The 17,705-nt window shown below is 42.2% G+C and overlaps 1 protein-coding gene across 1 annotated transcript in view; it reads right to left on the reverse strand.

Annotated features, from left to right (window-relative positions):
- The window catches only part of NSD1 (nuclear receptor binding SET domain protein 1), a 75,415-nt gene that overhangs the window by 9,776 nt on the left and 47,934 nt on the right, over positions 1-17,705 (reverse strand). Inside the window, 10 exon segments of the mRNA XM_015412539.1 lie at positions 5,349-5,618; positions 6,566-6,678; positions 8,003-8,208; positions 9,065-9,221; positions 10,819-10,998; positions 11,186-11,386; positions 11,676-11,799; positions 12,239-12,382; positions 15,400-15,518; positions 17,044-17,119. Of these exon segments, the coding sequence (XP_015268025.1) occupies positions 5,349-5,618; positions 6,566-6,678; positions 8,003-8,208; positions 9,065-9,221; positions 10,819-10,998; positions 11,186-11,386; positions 11,676-11,799; positions 12,239-12,382; positions 15,400-15,518; positions 17,044-17,119 (1,590 nt within the window).

Below are 17,705 nucleotides of genomic sequence, written 5' to 3' on the forward strand. Positions count from 1 at the left end.
CTGGAACCGGCCGGCTCAGTGCGTTCAGCCAGTCCCACGCTGATGGAGCCTCCTTCCTCAGTTCGGAGCAGCAGCGCGACTTCCAGCCACTGATCTGTCTGTTGCCCGCCTCTCGAAACCTCGGGGACAATGGGCTGCTGCTGTATGGAGGTCTTCGTCACGGCCATTCCCTCTCCTCCCGGAACCTTGGGAGGTGGAGGGGGGGCAGGTCTTCTTCCTCCCATCTGGCATCTTCGGGGTTCTCCAGCTTCCTCAGAGCCTGGGAGGGAAGGGTAGGTCTTCAGATGTAGACCTCCCCGCTCTGTTGCTATCTAACTTTAAACTTTTCAAGTTTTAAAATAGTTCCTCTGGCTTGCAGCAGGAGCTCCAACCATCCTGCCGAGCACAGGGCTATGCAGGAATTGGGAGAGGTCAGCCTAGGTTCCTCCAATAGGAGCCACACAATAAATAAATTTGCATAGCCTATCCTAGCAAGCAGAGGCGTGACCTAACCACTTCCTGGATGACTTCCCCCCACTGAAGGACAAAGGAGAACCTGGCAAAATTCAAAGTACAATCCTACCATTTCACTCAGTTGCGGGTGGTACATTCTGTCAGCACAAGATGTGGCACATTCCATCAGCACAAGATATAGCCTGCTGATGCAAGAAGCCCCTCCTGCAGGAGGACTCCTTTCATTGATGGAATGCACCTTGCACTAAACACAATGCACCACCCTAGACGTAGATGAAGTGGTAGGATAAAACCCACTCTAACCAATTTCCAGTATGGCAAAGAAACCAATTATCAGAACCCCATTAATATCACCATAATTTTTTTTGAAGAGCCGGGTCACATTTTAACAGCTGAATTAGGTATCAAGGGCCCACCCATTAGTGAAGACTTTTTCTGTTACTTAAGGACAAAATTAACACACATCACTTGGATGCCCTTTCATGGAAGTCAAAAGCTTCTAAGTATATCACAGAGACACAGTCTAAAACACTAATCTGACTATAAGCAGCCATCCAAAGTTTGAGTCTAGTGGCACCTTTAAGAGCAATGGAATTTTATTCTGGGTTTAAGCTTTCATGTGCACACACACTTCTTCAGGTACATGTATCGGAAGAAGCGTGCGTGCACATGAAAGCTGAAACCCAGAGTAAAACTTTGTAGGTTTTAAAGGTGCCACTAGACTCAAACTTTGGACTGCTGCTTCAGACTAACACGGATACCCACCTGAATTTTGATTACAAGCAAAAAACTATATTCCTTTTTGTAAAACAAAAAACAAAACAAAAAAACCCCATACTGTGGCAAACTATCATAATGCTGCTGTATCAATTTGTGCTGTTCCAGACTTCTTTTAAATGCAAGCTGCTTCAATAAATCTCACTCATTCAACTAGCATGAATCCTATTTATACAGCTATATAGTTTTTAAAAAAAGTAGGAATCAAAGGAAATTAGAAAAATTTAGATGGCAGAAAGTGTCTTAAATTCATGTTACTTATGGATTGCAGCACAAAATGGGCCACGTGGTAAACACAGCCAGTAATACAGTACAGAGATTCTGGGGAATTTCAGATTACCCTTTTTAAGCCGTTATTGTACCGTTTTAGAGTAAACCAGTACAGGGGCAGCCATTTCACACAGCCTTTCCCCTACCGGTAAGGGCGGTCTTCATCTTTCTTTTTTTTAACAGTCTTTTAAGAGCACTATAGTGCTATAACACAACACCAAAACGGCACAATAGCAACCCCATTGAAATACATGGACTCCACTGAGACATGAGATTGCATAGTTTGAGAGCATTTTTTTTTAACACTAGATCCTTCCCGGCTTGCAAACAGCATCCTCCTTTTGATGGCCAGCATTTTGGGATGCCATGCCTCCAGGGGGGACCTGGGGATACCCTGTACTTTCAGCCAGTGTTTCCTCTAAGCTGAGTTAGTGTGAGCTGGCTCACAGTTTTTTAGCCTCCGGCTCACCTGGCTCACACATTTTTGTCTTAGCTCAGGAAGAATGGCTCCAGAGCAAACTAATTTATGCAGTAGCCAAATAACTTGCTCACAATTCTAATGCCAGTAGCTCACAAAGTGGAATTATTGCTCACAGGACTCCACAGCTTAGAGGGAGCATTGCAGAGTTACAGCTCTTAAAAGAACATAAAAAAAAAAGACGAAGATCGCCCGCATGGGCGAAAAAGGGCAGGAAAACCTCATCATCGGAGGAAGCGCTACGGGGGCATTTTACACAGCACCCCATAGCGCTTCAGGAACCCTTCAGGAACGGTATAGAAAATTGAAGACCGCTTGGAAGCAGTTTGCTGGTAAAACGGCTCAGGAACGCTTCCCTGACGGGACAGGAGCATTTGTGTCTGAAAGGGTCGATGTATTCCATTAGGGAACCGTAACTAAAAGGGTTCTGTCTGAAATTTCAGTACAGAAACCATCAGTGAACAGTTCCTGAAATGGAACATATCGGCTGCCTGACTCACAAAAGCGGCTGTCTGTTTCATGACTAAACACAGTAAAGGAGCTCTATTTGAACCCTAATATTATGTGCTGTATAGTGCTGCATTGAAAAATCAGTGACCAATTTGTCAGTCTCGCGCAATATATAAGGTGAATCCACGGTCATTTTTGCATACTCACAGGACAATTTAGAGTACCTAAGGCAGTCAACTTGTACAGCAAAAACTCATACAGGCAAACAACTAAGAAACTTTCTCTTAATTATCCAGCCCAATTTAAATACAGCATTTATGATCCATTTCAGTGGTATTCATTCGATTTTATGAGGCCCATCTTTAATTCCAGCAAACAAGATGGGACCTAGTGGAATTATCTTCTCTTTTGGGGGGGATGGCCAGATCCAAAAGGATCACACACTTGCATATAGAAGGAAATTTCATCACATGCATCTCTGAGCTCAACAGACAGGGAGCGAGGGAGAAGAGCAGCACCTTCTGGATCACCTCTGCAATACAACTTTTAGAAACACAGGATCCCTCCTCTTCTTTTGCATTGGTAATTTCCCTTCCTTCTCCCCCCAAAAAAACAAACAAACAAAGAAGATTGTGGGGGTGCCTCTGACACAAACCAGTTAAAGTCAGAGCTTGACCTCTTTGCGCATCCTAACCTGGACCATTCCTGTGCACTAACTACAGTCATCAGGCAGCCCATCTGTTGGCTATTGCATCACCGAATGGCCTGTCCAGCATCGCACAGAGCCTGGGCCTTTTTCATCGTGACTCCAGCTCTGTGACTCCTTGCAGATCTTCAGAAGGTGTTGTAAGTCCTGTCAGTTTGACAAGGCTTTTGAGCGGGTTTGAATGGCAGACATCTTTTAGAGTGGCAATGGGAGAGAGTTGGGATTTGCTATTTTAGTTTTGGTTTTAACTGAAAGTGTTTTAAACTATTTTAAGCCACCTCAAGCCAAGAGGAAAGGTGAGTGTGACAGGCAGCTTAGGTTCGGCCTCTCCCTAAGGTCAGCAATGAGAGCTGACGGAATGACAGTGAGAAATGGTTGGAAAACAGCAGCTGGGGGTTGGCAATTAGGAAGTTAGAGAGAGTATGTCTGACTGAGTTAAACAGAGATGAACAGCAGCTTAAAGTTAAATGGAAAGAAAAGTCCACTTGTAACAAAAGATACCAAATGCTGGATTTGTACAATCCATCGGAAAAATGGTCACTTTTTAAAAAGAGAAATGACCTCTTGATATAAAGTTAAAAAGCAGTTATTCTTTTCATAGTCAAAGATCGGTACTTAGTCAGCTCAGTCCTTTTCTTTGAATTGCCTCTCGATACAAAATATCTATGTAATTAGCACTACTTAACTAAAAAGTATAAGGGCACATTAAAAAGTATTACTGAACTGTTCTTTTTAGAATGCTTTTCTTAATGTAGCTCACCAAGTTGACAATGTTTGTATTGCTCTGTTAAACATTTGTAAATGTTAATAAAAATAATTTTAAAAAAATAATGCTGGAACAGGGAAACAGTTCAAGTGAAAATAAATATTGTAACCTCTACCTTACTTTCTTCAGTGTTATATTCAAACTATAAATAAAACTTAACTAGAAGAAGAAGAGATTGGATTTATACCTCGCCCTTCACTCGGAGTCTCAGAGCGGTTTACAAACTACTTTCCCTTCCCCTCCCCACAACAGACACCCTGTGAGGTAGGTGGGGCTGAGAGAGCTCTTCCAAGAACTGCCCTTTCAAGGACAGCTCTTGTCAGAAGTATGGCTTGCCCAAGGTCATCCAGCAGCTGCAAGTGGAAGAGTGAGGAATCAAACCCATTTCTCCCAGATTAGAGTCAGCACACCTAACCACTACACCATACTTGTTTAACCCTATGGGTTGTGTGTCTCAGGGAAAGAAAAATACACTCACATCTATCCCAGTTAAGATCTTGGTCTGTATAAGTTTAAGGATATGAATAAACGGTGGCAGCAAGTGGATGGAGCAGTGTCTGAGATCCCAACCCCAATAATTTTGTGAACTTGTTGAGTGAGGGCCTGTTATTAAAGGGGCAAGGCTACCCTGCCTGCTGACGTTTCTGTGACTGAAAGGGCCACGGGCTCTCTAACAATTTTTAAAAGAGACCACAAGGCTAGCAACCTGTGACAGCCTGACCTACTTTTAACCCTGAACCTGAAAGAGAGAGGTTGGTAGGTACTCTGTGTGATGTTTTCATAGATAGTAAAGGTAAAGGTTTCCCTTGCTCGAAAGCCAGTCGAATCCGACTCTAGGGTTGCGGTGCTCTTCTCCGTTTCAAAGCCGAAGAGCCAGCGCTGTCCGAAGACGTTTCCATGGTCATGTGGCCGGCATGACTAAACACCAAGGCGCACGGAACGCTGTTACCTTCCCACCGAAGTGGTACCTATTTATCTACTTGCAATTTCTTGCTTTCGAACTGCTAGGTTGGCAGGAGCTGGAACTAGAGACAGGAGCTCACCCCGTCTTGCGGCACCCGGGTCTTGAACTGCTGAACTACTGACCTTCCACAGCCTGCAGTTCAGCGTCTTAACCACTTGAGATATAAACAAACAAAATCTGGTATTCGAAGTTTAGTAACTTAGAAACGATTTATATGCATACTTTTGTTTGTTGTTTTTTTAAAAGCAACACTGAACTTTTGTCAAGAAAAACTGGGCTTTTAGGGGGGGAAGAGGGCTATGCAATCAATACAACCCTTAGAAAATTCTGACATATCCTACCTTTTGCTAGTTGTTCCCCCCCCCCTTCAATATAGCATCCTTCAACACTCCAGGTGCCAAAATAATGAGTTACAAAAATTGTGGGATGTTGTCTGCTGATATTAAGTATAGAAAAGACGTTGAGACAGCAAAATATAGCATACCTTTTTAATGTCTCTTTTAGCTTGCAAGCCCCAACCTCGGGCTAATGTGCGGAAGATTTCTACTTCTGGGTACTGCCTCTTGGTGAAGCACTGGTTTTGACAGCGTTCCCCAGTCGGACACACTGCTGGATGACACTCATATAGCAACATGCGATTAATGCACTCTGAGTCTAGGCCACAGGGGCTTTCATCAGTCGTCTTGCAGTTGCAGCGTGGTATCTCTGACAGGTCTGCAGTGAAGATCTGCACTTTGCCTATAGGCCTGTTTACCTATAAAAACAAACATACAACACCAAGTAAACAGACAAGTCTAGCTGTGAGACATTTAAAAAAAACCCCAACAAGCTTGGCTGGAGCAGCCATCAGTACACTAAAAAATGAGAACATCTGTGTATTTTAGTGATGGTTAAGTAAGAATGGGCCCATATAGTACTTTTATGTATACCTGAAAAATCAAGCACCTTTGCTACAGAAAGTGAACACACAAGAAGCTGCCTTATACGAAGTCATACCACTGACATAGCTAGATCAGTTTTGTCTGCTCTGAATGGCAGTGGCTCTCCAGGGTCTCAGAAACAGGTCTTCTGCATTGTCCATTACGTGATCCTTTTAATCAGAGATGCCAGGAATTCAATTTGGGGCCTTCTCCATGCCAAGCAGATGATTTGCCATTGAGTTGTGGCCCTCTCATGAGTGCATCCTTCAATTATTATTTACAGCAATTACTTTTGAAGTATAAAGTCAGACCCTCTCAAAGGTGGTCACTTGTCAGAAATAACATCCATCTCTATAGAGCTAAGAGACAAAATATTAATCCTCTTCCTCTGAACAGGGCTGTATATTTTACCGGTTCATAGTATTCACGGTTCAATATAATGTCACTAACCTACACTGCAAAATACAGTCTGGAAACCTCTGCCACCACTGGAAGCTGCTTTTGCGGTTCATCTATCATGATTTTAGAAAGGGACAAGTATCACAGTGAAAAGATGGTACAGACTTTATATACAATCACGTGCTGGCAAGTGTGAGATATGGATTACAGAAGAGCAAGTAGAGCATATGTGAAGAGTGCACCTTGATTCGTATTAATCGTGGTTAGGTTAGGTGCCAACACAAACCCATAGCTAGGGTTATGGCCAAAAGGGCAAGTTCACAATCCATTGGCTCACGTCCATACAAGCCACAAGGTCTGCTATGACCTTCTGCATTCTCACCTTGATATGTTTGTACGGAGGAGGCTTCTTATCATTCTTTTTGTCTTCCTGTAGCTGCCTCAGTTCCTTCTGAGCCTTTAGCTCTTCAAATCTCACGGCTGCTTCCTGCAGAGCTACATTAAGGAAAGGTAAAATAAGATTTAAACAGATGTGCAGCCACTTGTTCACACTTTTCTAGTAGATGTACTACTTTTGATTTATCAGGATGTTTGAATTGAGCTACTTCAAATAGGCTTCTGTTACCACTTATTTTCATACTGGGGGTGAATATAGAATCAGGAACAGATTCGGACCCTAAGACCAGTGAAAACATTCAGATTGTTGGATCCATTCCTTAAACTATCTGCTTGTGCAAAGACTGTACATCATTCTCTCCTCCCCACCCCCAAACAATTCCTTACATCCCTGGGAAAGTTTATTCCTGGGATGCAGGGGGAAGGAGGCAAAATTACTTCTTCTTCCATCAGCACAGCTCTACTCCACTCAGGTCTATTCCTGAAGTGTATCAATAGCTTTAAAACATCTATTAAAAGTAATATCATAGCTCCCTGGGACTACGGCCTTTGACACCTATGGTTGGCTTCAGCAGCCACCATGCACTTTCTTAAGAGCAGATCAGATTATTGCAATGTGCTCTGAATGATTTATATTTATTTATTTCATTTTATTTGTATCCCACCCTATCCCGCGAGCAGGCTCAGGGTGATTCACAGCACATGATAAAACAATAAAAATTCATAAAAACATCAAAGCATTTCCTCCAAATATTTTAGTACTTAAGTTAGTACCTGGTGGCAGCTTAATAATATCTGACTGCTTAATAATATACAGCTGCCCTGAGTAGGTTGTAGGGACCATATTACCCCAGTCTTGGTCTATTTACGCTGGCTCTCAATTTGTTCCCTAGTACAAGTCAAGGTGCTAGTATTGCCCTTTAAAGCCCTGTATGGTTTGAGACCAACATACCTGAAGAACTGCCTACACTCCCTTATGAACCTATCCAACCACTACGGTCATCTTGTAAGGACCTGCTTCAGGTGCCCCGTCTTCCAAGCTCATACAGGCAGTAACCTGGGAGGGGGCCTTCTCAGTTGTGGTACCAAAACTTTGGCACTCCCTGCCCGGGGAGATTCATCTGTCTCTTTCTGTTGCCATCTTCCACCAGTGGGTGATGACTTTTTTGTTTTGTTTGGTGTTCCCTCAGTGACCCCCTCCTTCCTCCCCAATGGTTTAATTATTGTTTATGTCTTCGTACATATTTTAGCTCTGGCTTTAATTGTTGTAATGATCTGCTGCTGTTGTCTTTTTTTAAATGGTTTTAAAATGTGATTTTATTAAATATATTTTTTAACTTGTTAGCTGCCTTGATGGCCCTTGTGAGGGCAGAAAGGTGGGATATAAATTAAGTAAAACAAAATATGTAAAAGAAAACATTACCTTTCTTGTAAATGCCATCCACTCCTTTTGCCATCTTGTCCTTGCTGCTCACATCTCCTTCCATGTAGGGGAACACTCTAGCCTGGTGTGTCCAAAGGTAATCATTTGATCCAAAAAACAGCACAGGAAATTCACCAATGACGTGTTTCATCTTTTGAATGTTGACAGGGATGGTCCTAGGGTGGCAAATCTCAGCAGGCCACCACCTGATAATAACAAAACAAAAAGGCCAGGGACAATGGGTTAGTCCACATGCAATTCCAGAATTTATTATTATTATATAATAAGCTTGGCATATGTGCCTTATTTGTTAGCCGCCCTGAGCCCACTGGGGAGGGTGGGGTATAAATTTAATAATAATAAAAAATAATAATATATTCATTTACACCCCGCCTTTCTCTCCAGTGGGGTATATCTCCAGTGGGGTATAAATTCTCCTCTCCTTCATTCTGTCCTCACAACAACCCTGTGAGATAGGTTAGGTTGAGAGTGTGTGACTGGCTCAAGCGAGCTTCCATGGCACGAGCGGGGATCTGAGCCTGGGTCTCCCAGATACTAGTCTGATACTCTTAACCACTGCACCACACTGGCTTTCTGTTCCCTAGGTTAATCCTTCTGGCAGAAACTCACCTATACAGTTGCTAACCATAACGAAGTTGCTACTCACATGGGCAGATGACTTTATACACTCTGCTATCAATGTGGGAGAAACTGCAGGAATAATAGGCATCCTAGCAAGTAAAAACGGGTCTCATTTGTGTGATTTTATCACTATATTGCTTACCATTTAGTTAGGACCTGCAGGCACTACCCATAACCAGTAGAGAGCCAGCTCAAACTTTCACAATGATTTAAACATTTCCCACCTGTAACGCCCAACTTTCACCCTGCTATCAATGTGGGAGAAACTGCAGGAACAATAGGCATCCTAGCATGTAAAAACGGGTCTCATTTGTGTGATTTATCATTATATTGCTTACCATTTAGTTAGGACCCGCAGGCATTACCCATAACCAGTAGAGAGCCAGCTCAAACTTTCACAATGATTAAAACATTTCCCACCTGTAACGCCCAACTTTCACCCAAACCACCTCCTTATAGTGGGGCTTCTTGCCGGCCTTGCAGTCGTTACAATACCAGCTCCCTTCAGGCATGTCGATGTTCAGACACTCCCGGTGGAAGGCAGCAGGACAAGACTCGCAGCACAAAAGGCTCCCACCTGTGAAAAACAAAAGGTGACTTTGATGGAGATAAGGGGTCCCCCTGTTGTGTTCAACACTCAACTATATGCAGTCTCTTCCTTCCCATGCAAGAAACAAAAGCATCAGCAGTGCAAACTTCAATATGAAGCATAAGTGGTATTTTCCCCCCACCAGTAATGGCTCTTTAGATCTCAAGCGCTGTCACAGTTCTCAGGATGGGAAAATGGTCAGAACAATATTAACTTTGGTGTTCTGTGCAGGACAATCTTCATTCACAGTTGTCAATTTTATTTCAGAGGTGTCAAGGGTACCTCACCCACTCCAATACAACAATACTCAGAGCTACTGTATTTGTTCACATAGAGCTACACCTGTAGCCAAGAACAACCTTTTTGCCCGGAGTTCGGGTTTCTTACGACTTTTCATTATTTTGGCACCTGGAGTGGTGAAGGATGCTATTATTATTATTATTTAAAAGCAACCTGCTCTAGTGGGTTTTAATACTGGGGTTTTTTTCCAGCTCCCTTATTGCATAGCCATATTAAGTTTTTATTGGGACACATACCAGTAAACAAGCAGGTGCAGATTACTTTTTTCCTGCTGTGAGGTGAGGCTGTTTCCCTCCCATCTTCCTTCCTTGAAGGACTCAAGGACAGCCCCTGAACTGAATGCTGATTGCCTGAGGTGCATTACCTACTTTATTCGTCTCCTCCCACCCCTGCAACTGCCTTGCAAGTTTATCTGAGCAAAGATTTCATCAGCACTTTACTCTGAAAAAAAAACTGCATCAAGAAGGATATGTGGGGCTTTATGACCAACAAAAGGGGCCAGCCAATCAGTACTGTACTTGTCAGTGAAAACAAGCTTCTCCTAAACTGACCCAAAGGAGGCTATACGTCTGACCAAATGTAGAATATGTGCCACAACAGGCTCATCTTCAAAATTACACATGTCTTGTGCACTACACGATCAAGCTACCTGGATCTTCATTCTAGGCTGCTGGGAACTGACAGATGTCTGTAGTGTAAAAGAACAAGGGATTGGATCCTACAAACTGTGACTAGAAAGAGTAAACGGAACAGATCTCCCCCCTTCTCACTAACCCGATCCCCCCCACCTGAGGGTTCTTGGGAACAGAGTGGGATGTAGTGCAGAGGACTGTAGTTTGAAAGGAACCTGGCAGAAGTCACCCCCACCTCTCCTGTGCATGGAATACACAATAAAAAGAAGAGCAACTTCTGCTGGTTCCCCATCCTTGCTGCAGCCCTCAGCACTGCAATTCAACTTGTTACCAAGGGTTCCTTGGGATTCTAGAGCAGCTTGTTTTTTGGGGGTAGGAGCTGCAGAGCCCCTCACAGGGAAGAAGACCAATTCCAGGAACTCCTTCTGTTTATGGTGTACAGAAGTCAACCTATGATTTCTGATACTGTAAATTAAATCCTGATAAGCTAGATATTAAAGTTTACTTCCAGAAAGCCTGAGTGTGGAGAATATTCAAAAGGCATTTTCCCTGTTATTTTTTCTGCATATACACAAACTTTCTTCTTCAATAGTGTCCTTCAAATGACAGAGTCATTGCAATATTACAATGCATCAATGCAGAGACTGTCTTACCTTCAGAACAGACAAAGCACCAACTGACATTTACATGCTCATGGTTTCTGCAGCCTCTTCGAGGGGTAAAATGATTCGGGCAGATCATGCTATTGGAAGCAAGAATCACTGTCCCCGCAGCAAGGCAAAAATCATTTGAATGGTATGCAACAGGACATCGAACACAACGCATCAAGCGACCTAGCAGAGGAACACATTGAAATTACAGGGTTTTATAACCTGAAAAAAAATTGTTAAGATTCAAGCTTAACAGGAAAATCAATCCCATGTTTAAAGTTTCCAACAAAAGCATAGATACTAAATAATGGCTAAACAGGAAGTGGATCTAGAAAAAGATTCCAATTGTGGATACATGAAATTACTGTACCTTTAGATGCAGACACATTTGCAGGGTTGGCTGCATGGCAAGTCATACAGATGTGCAATGAACATCGAAAGCCCTTGTTCTGCATGACTGTGGGAGGATATTTCTGTGTACATTCTTCATGATAGTACTTCCCACACAAAGGAAGCAAGCACCGCTTCACATTTTCTCCACTGCTCTTGCATACAAAGCATGTGTGGACCCCTGAAGGACAGGAGAGTAGAATGGAAGAGTCTGCAGTCAAAGTATAGAAGGATGCAGAGTTCTAAAAAGCAACAAAGCAGAAATTTACAAGCAAACAGTCTAGCTGCTTGCAGCTCGTTTCAAGAGCTGGACTATTCTATTTCTGTTTCAGTGTAGCCATTTACTTGCTCCGTACTGCAAAGTCACTCATTTTGCACAGGTTCACACAAAAAAGTAGCACAAAAGCAGAGTAAAGTAGCAATGAGCTTTGCTGCCACCCCACCCACCCCACTCCATCCAAGAACTATACCTGTGGAACACTCAGTGCAGATGAACTTGCCCTTGGGCATTTCTGAGAGCCCGAGGCATTGCAGATGGAAAGCACCACAGCACTGAGCCTCACACAACAACAGCTCACCTGGTTTTTCACAGATCTGTGAGGAAGGGAAACAAAGCATTATCACAGATGGATTAAAAAAAACACAAATATATACTGTTAGTGTTCTCTCCAGCTGAACTTTTCCCAAAAAAACGTGTTTCCACAACTATCTCTTTTGAGCAAGCACATAGCCAAATCTGTGTGGTTTGTGTCAGATGTGTGAAGGAAATCCCAATGATTTATACAACTTCACAATTCCCATTCAAGAGATTTAAATGCATTCATGTCAAAGTTGGTGCCCTTTTTGTAAAAGGTTTATTTCAGGGCAGAACAAACAAAACAAAACAAACAAAGCGGAAACAAACCAACCCAGCCCTACATGAAACAAGAATTGGAGAATACTTGCTCCTATTAACACCATCCGTTCCCAAGTACTCTAGCTTATGACGTCTTCACAGTTAGCAGCATTCAAGCTCAGTGTCTTAGATTTCTACCTGACACACATTCTCCTTAAGGGCGGCTCCTCCTCCACGCTCCCCCTGCATCTTTTTGGATGAAGGCACTCCATGGTCATTTTCAGACCCTTCTTCAGCAGTCTCCTTGGGGCTTCCTTCTGCCCCCTGAGTAGCTCTATCTCCCTTTTAAAAAGAAAGCCAAAATTTTACAAAGTCAATTTTTTTCTTCAGCCCCACACCTTCTAATGGGCAGCTGTTAGGAGGGCTAAAAACATGGATGTTCCGCCAACCTACTTGCTGAGCTGCATGCAACGCCTCTAGCCCTAATCATTCTGCCTGCAGAAGGTGCCTCATGCTGTGGCGCTAACTCTCCTCACACTGCTCCAACCTTTAGGTTTCACTGGGGGAAAGAAACATTCTGAACTTTAATACAGCACATTAAATACAACTGTTTTGTTATACTATTTTTGCAGCCTTAACTGATTGGCCACACTGGAGAATTTCAATAATTCTTCCCCAAACCACATTGTGAAATTGCAAATGATCGTATACATTTCTGAAGTGTTTAATTTCTCTGCTTATATGAATTTTTAAAAGTTACACCCTACAGTATGAATAGGGCTACCGAGTAAATATATGAAACCTGGATTTACAGATGCTAAATCTTGCAAGGAAAAAATTATGCAACTTTGTCCTAGTGATAGACTGAGGAAAAAACACAGTCCTGAACATGTCCCTGTACCACGGGACACCTACAGAACAGAGAAACTATTTCACTTCTAACAGTCTTTATCAAGCTATTAGGACAAAATATATGTAGCTTTCACTTTCACAGCAGTCTGAGGCAAGAATCAAGAGATCGTGAATTAGAATCCAAAGAACTGAGAGTTTGGTACCGCTTACAAAAGAGCGCTTTCATGCCTCCTCCTTCTCACTGCAGCCCACTATGCTACCGATAAACTGAAGAACATCAGAGGATGCTTGCAATGGGAAGGGGGAATTGTTTTTTTTTTAAATCACTCCCCCTGCCTGTGCAAGAAGTACCCTTTTACTTGCACAAGGGGGAAACCTGGATCTAACTCAATGACTGAACCATTCCTTAAAGGATACCTTTTAAAATGCAGAAGTAAATCATCCAGTGAAGTTCACTGCATCAGAATTTACAATGTTCCAATATTCCAAGCAGCAAAACCTGAGCTTCCAAAGTGAACTATTAGTTCAGAGGGACATAAGGCAAAACTTCTTTTTTTTGAAACCCCCAAAGGGATATTTTTATTATTTTTTCATAAGACTATATAACTACAAAGAAATATAGGGAGGGGGACTACAACTATGGATAAAGAAAAGAAACCCACACTAAATAAAAACCCAAGAGAAGGAGATCATATCCGTGTTAAACTAAATGATAGTAATTAAAGTGTTAGTAAAACAATATACTTGTAAAGTTCTTGTTTTTCACAGCTTCTATGTTAATGTGTTAGTTATTATGAGAGAACTTTCTGAGCATCTTCTTTACTTCAAAAGGCGATTTTCAAAGTCCTTCTGCCTTTACTTCAGTTTTCTATCTCTGAAATCGTATACAACTTTCATTGCTCCCGCACCCGTTTCTACCGCAGAGTCCTCATCCGTGCCAGAGATGGCAGAGTCACTTGATTTGGTTTCTTCATCTTTGGATTCTTCCCCCGATCCCAGCTGACGTCTCAAGAATTCCTTGGATGGAGTCAATCTTCTCTCTTTTATCGTTAATTTTAAAGATGACACCTTCAGGGATTGCCCATTGGTACTGAATTCCATTGGTTTGAAGAAAAGAGATTAAGTTCTTATAGCTTTTCCTCTTTTGACGAATTTCAAATGGAATTTCTTTTAAAGTCTTAATGGTTGTATTCCCCAGTTTCAGTGGAGTTGCTAAGGTTGCCTTTAATATAGCATCTCTGGTCTGTCTTCTTGCAAATCTGACCACAATCTCTCCAAGCCGGCTATTTTTTAAAATATAATTGGAGTAAGCCCGATAGGCATTATCCATATCTTTTACTATTTCATCCGCTGGTAAGCCTGTTACTGGAGCAATAATTTCACCCAGAGTCTTCTTCAAATCTTCTTTTTCAGTTTCAGGAACTCCCTGGAATCTGAGAATCATGTTGGCCTTTTCCATTTGCAGCTGTAACAGACGGTTTTCTTGGAGGTTTTGTTTTGTTTCCACATCTCCCATTCTTTTCTTCATTTTCTTGTTTGTGGTGTCCATCTCTGTAATTTTCTCAATCGCATGTTCCACTTTCTTCTCCGTTTCTGCCAGCTGGCGCTGCTGTAGAGCGAAGTTTTGGTTTAACAAGGTCAGTTGCTGGTTAATACCATCGAGTTGCTCCATCATCGGCTTGAGCATATCCGCTAACATCTTCATGACATCTGCTCCCTCTTCCAGTTTTGGGCTCTGACTGCCCAGTGCTATCGCTTTAACTTTCCTCAGGAAGCCACCATTTTACAGTTTTGTTTACAATTTCAAACTGCTTCGCAAGGGCTCAAAAAACACCATCGCCTCACTATCAGCACTCACGTAAGTCTCTCAAAATAAACTTGCTGTTTACTTCCTCCCTTCCCCCTTCGATACTTTTATCTGTCCATGCGCTTAAGAGGTGTCCCTCTTTACGCTCCGCTTTTCCCATTGGGGGGGTTTCGTTTTTCAAAATACACCGTTTACTTTGAACTAGGGGGGGTTTTCATTTTTCAAAATACACCGTTTACTTTGAACTCATGTTCATTGTTGGTCATATCTCTGACCTCGCTCACATCATTCGTTATTCCGCTCGATCTCCCGGTCAAATTAGCTTGTGCCCGAAGGCCACACAACGGCAGTACCATCAAGGCGCAGGGAAGCCTCTATTCTCCGGCTTCGAGCCATCGAAGAGGCTAACCCTCAGAAGCCCTCTGGCCTGGAGCCTTTCACAAAGGCTCCATGGGGATGCCACTTGAGGTAGCACCCCTCCATGCTGCTGGTGTGCTAATCACTCCCCTGAGGTCCGGGGAGAGCGACCGCCATCGCCAATCCACAAACCAGAAGTCAAGGCAAAACTTCTTCAAGTTTGGCAACAGCTTTTAAAATATTTTCTTTTGCAACATGGTGGAGTTTGTTTATGCTACTTTCAAAATAAAAGCAGTTTAAAGTATTGCTTCACACGATAGGGAGAACCCACAGCTTAGAATACCTCTGAATTTGAGGTTTCTCCCAGGACGTCTTCACCCTTCTCTTTTTTATTCGGAGCTGCAGACAGAGTTCGCCGCTGCCGCTTTCGCTTTCTCTGTTTTGCTGGAGCCTTTTCAGGAGCTGTAGCAAGGCAGAGTGCATGATTTAAGGCCATGGCAGAAATAGCTGAATTGTGAGACAATTTTGATATTGTCACGTCTCAGACTTAAACACACAGGAATCCATAATTCATCATCTTGTATAATGACACTGGGCACACTACAGCCAGCCTGACTCTCCCCATTACACTTAGAATCAATGCATGCAAACTATCCTAAAGGTAAAGGTTCCTTTGCTTGAAAGCCAGTCGAATTCGACTCTAGGGTTGCGGTGCTCATCTCCGTTTCAAAGCCGAAGAGCCAGCGCTGTCTGAAGACATTTCCGTGGTCATGTGGCCGGCATGACTAAACACCAGGGCACACGGAACGCTGTTACCTTCCCACTGAAGTGGTACCTATTTATCTACTTGCAATTTCTTGCTTTCGAACTGCTAGGTTGGCAGGAGCTGGAACTAGAGACAGGAGCTCACTCCATCATGCGGCACACTCGGGTCTCGAACTGCTGAACTACCGACCTTCCACAGCCTGCAGTTCAGCGTCTTAACCACTTGAGCCACCGCAGCTCCTACTGCAAACTATCCTAAGTCAGCACAAATTTTAAAAAATTGTGAACAGGATATTAGCAACAACCACATTATTTTCTCTATTACCATTAGTTGAAAGACATTGCTGGTATGTTTATAAAGGATTCCATTTCAATGTGTTCCTCTGCACAACACAAAGGAAAGTAGCTGATACCTAAGAAGGTCATATACTGGAGAACTTAAACAAGTTTCTCATCCTTGTGATCATTAAGAAAAGCACAAGTTGGTGTAAGCTGAAGATTGCGAAAGCCACTTAGAGCATCATCCCTTCTGTGTTGTCTTCAAGCCAATTTGCACTATTTTTCATTACTAGCCGAAGCAGCCATTGCTAAGATTTCCATGTAAGGGTAGAATTTACATCCTTTGCATTTCAGCCACAGAGCACTTCATCATATGCATGAAGGTGAATCTGTGAACTAGTCTGTTTTTAACAGCTATACATCCATTTTTGAACACAGCCACCTTGTGACTTTTAAAGACAACTAATTTATTGTGGCATACACTTTTTTCAGCCACAGAGCATCATATGCATGAAGGTGAATCTGTGAACTATTATCATCAACTCTGAGATTTCAGACTGTGTGTCAGTGAGACAAGTAAAACCAAGAAATCAGAAGACTGATGTTATTATTAACAGTCTCATCAAAAAGCAGGAACTAACTCAACTTGAGGTGTGCTTACTCTGCAAAATAAATTTGTACAACTGTAAAACTTATTTTTATAGTCAAAGCAGCCCTTTCTGTCTCTGACATATTATTCAGCATTAATTATTTTACTGCAGTATTTTTTTAGATTTTGCAGAAAAGCTTAAACAAAAACTTTATAGATCTTGACCAGAAACTATGAACGATTTGCTTATTTGTTATGTAGCTGGTTACTTATTGTAGCTGAAGAATCTTGCTTAGTTTACTCACTGCATAGGAAATGGCTTGCTTCATTCTACAGAACTCAAGCAATGCCTACCTTCACCAGTGTCCAGAAATTGAGGTGTGGAATACAACTCAGACATTTCAGTATCCAAAGGACCAGCCTCAGAACACTGCGGATAAGTAACATTGACAGTTTACCAACCAAATTCACATTCCTGCGAGGAGATGTGTTTCTCTGTGCTCATCTCAATTGCAATTCTACTTCAACATATTTACAAATCAATATTACAAATATCTCCTCAAATTGTTCTAACTAGAAGGCTGGGGAGAAGACCACCCAGAGAGATCACTGAATGGTAACAAAATGGAAGAATCACATTTGATGTACATGTATTTAACAGATTTTTGGTACTGTGAAGGACTAGAAGTATAATCACCATACAAAACATGTAAAAGACCTAAGCTAAATACAATACATTATCCCATTCTCACATTTTAACAGATATCAGCTAATATACATACACTGGGCAGATGTGGTTGTCCCATATTACAAGAGAGCAGTTCCAGAACTGGAAGGACAACTCAGATATTTATGTTACGTAGAGGACCAAAATAAGATGGTTCTCCTTATTCCAACAAATCTGAAAAATACAAGACTTGCATCCTATCTAGAAACATTTTAGCAAAGCAGTCTATCCTCTTTCTATCATGGCATAAACATCACTTAAGAAGAGTTAATATTCTGGCACAGAATAA

The sequence above is a fragment of the Gekko japonicus genome, unplaced genomic scaffold (assembly GCF_001447785.1).
Source record: "Gekko japonicus isolate JY-2015 unplaced genomic scaffold, Gekko_japonicus_V1.1 scaffold100, whole genome shotgun sequence".
Lineage (NCBI taxonomy): Eukaryota > Metazoa > Chordata > Lepidosauria > Squamata > Gekkonidae > Gekko > Gekko japonicus.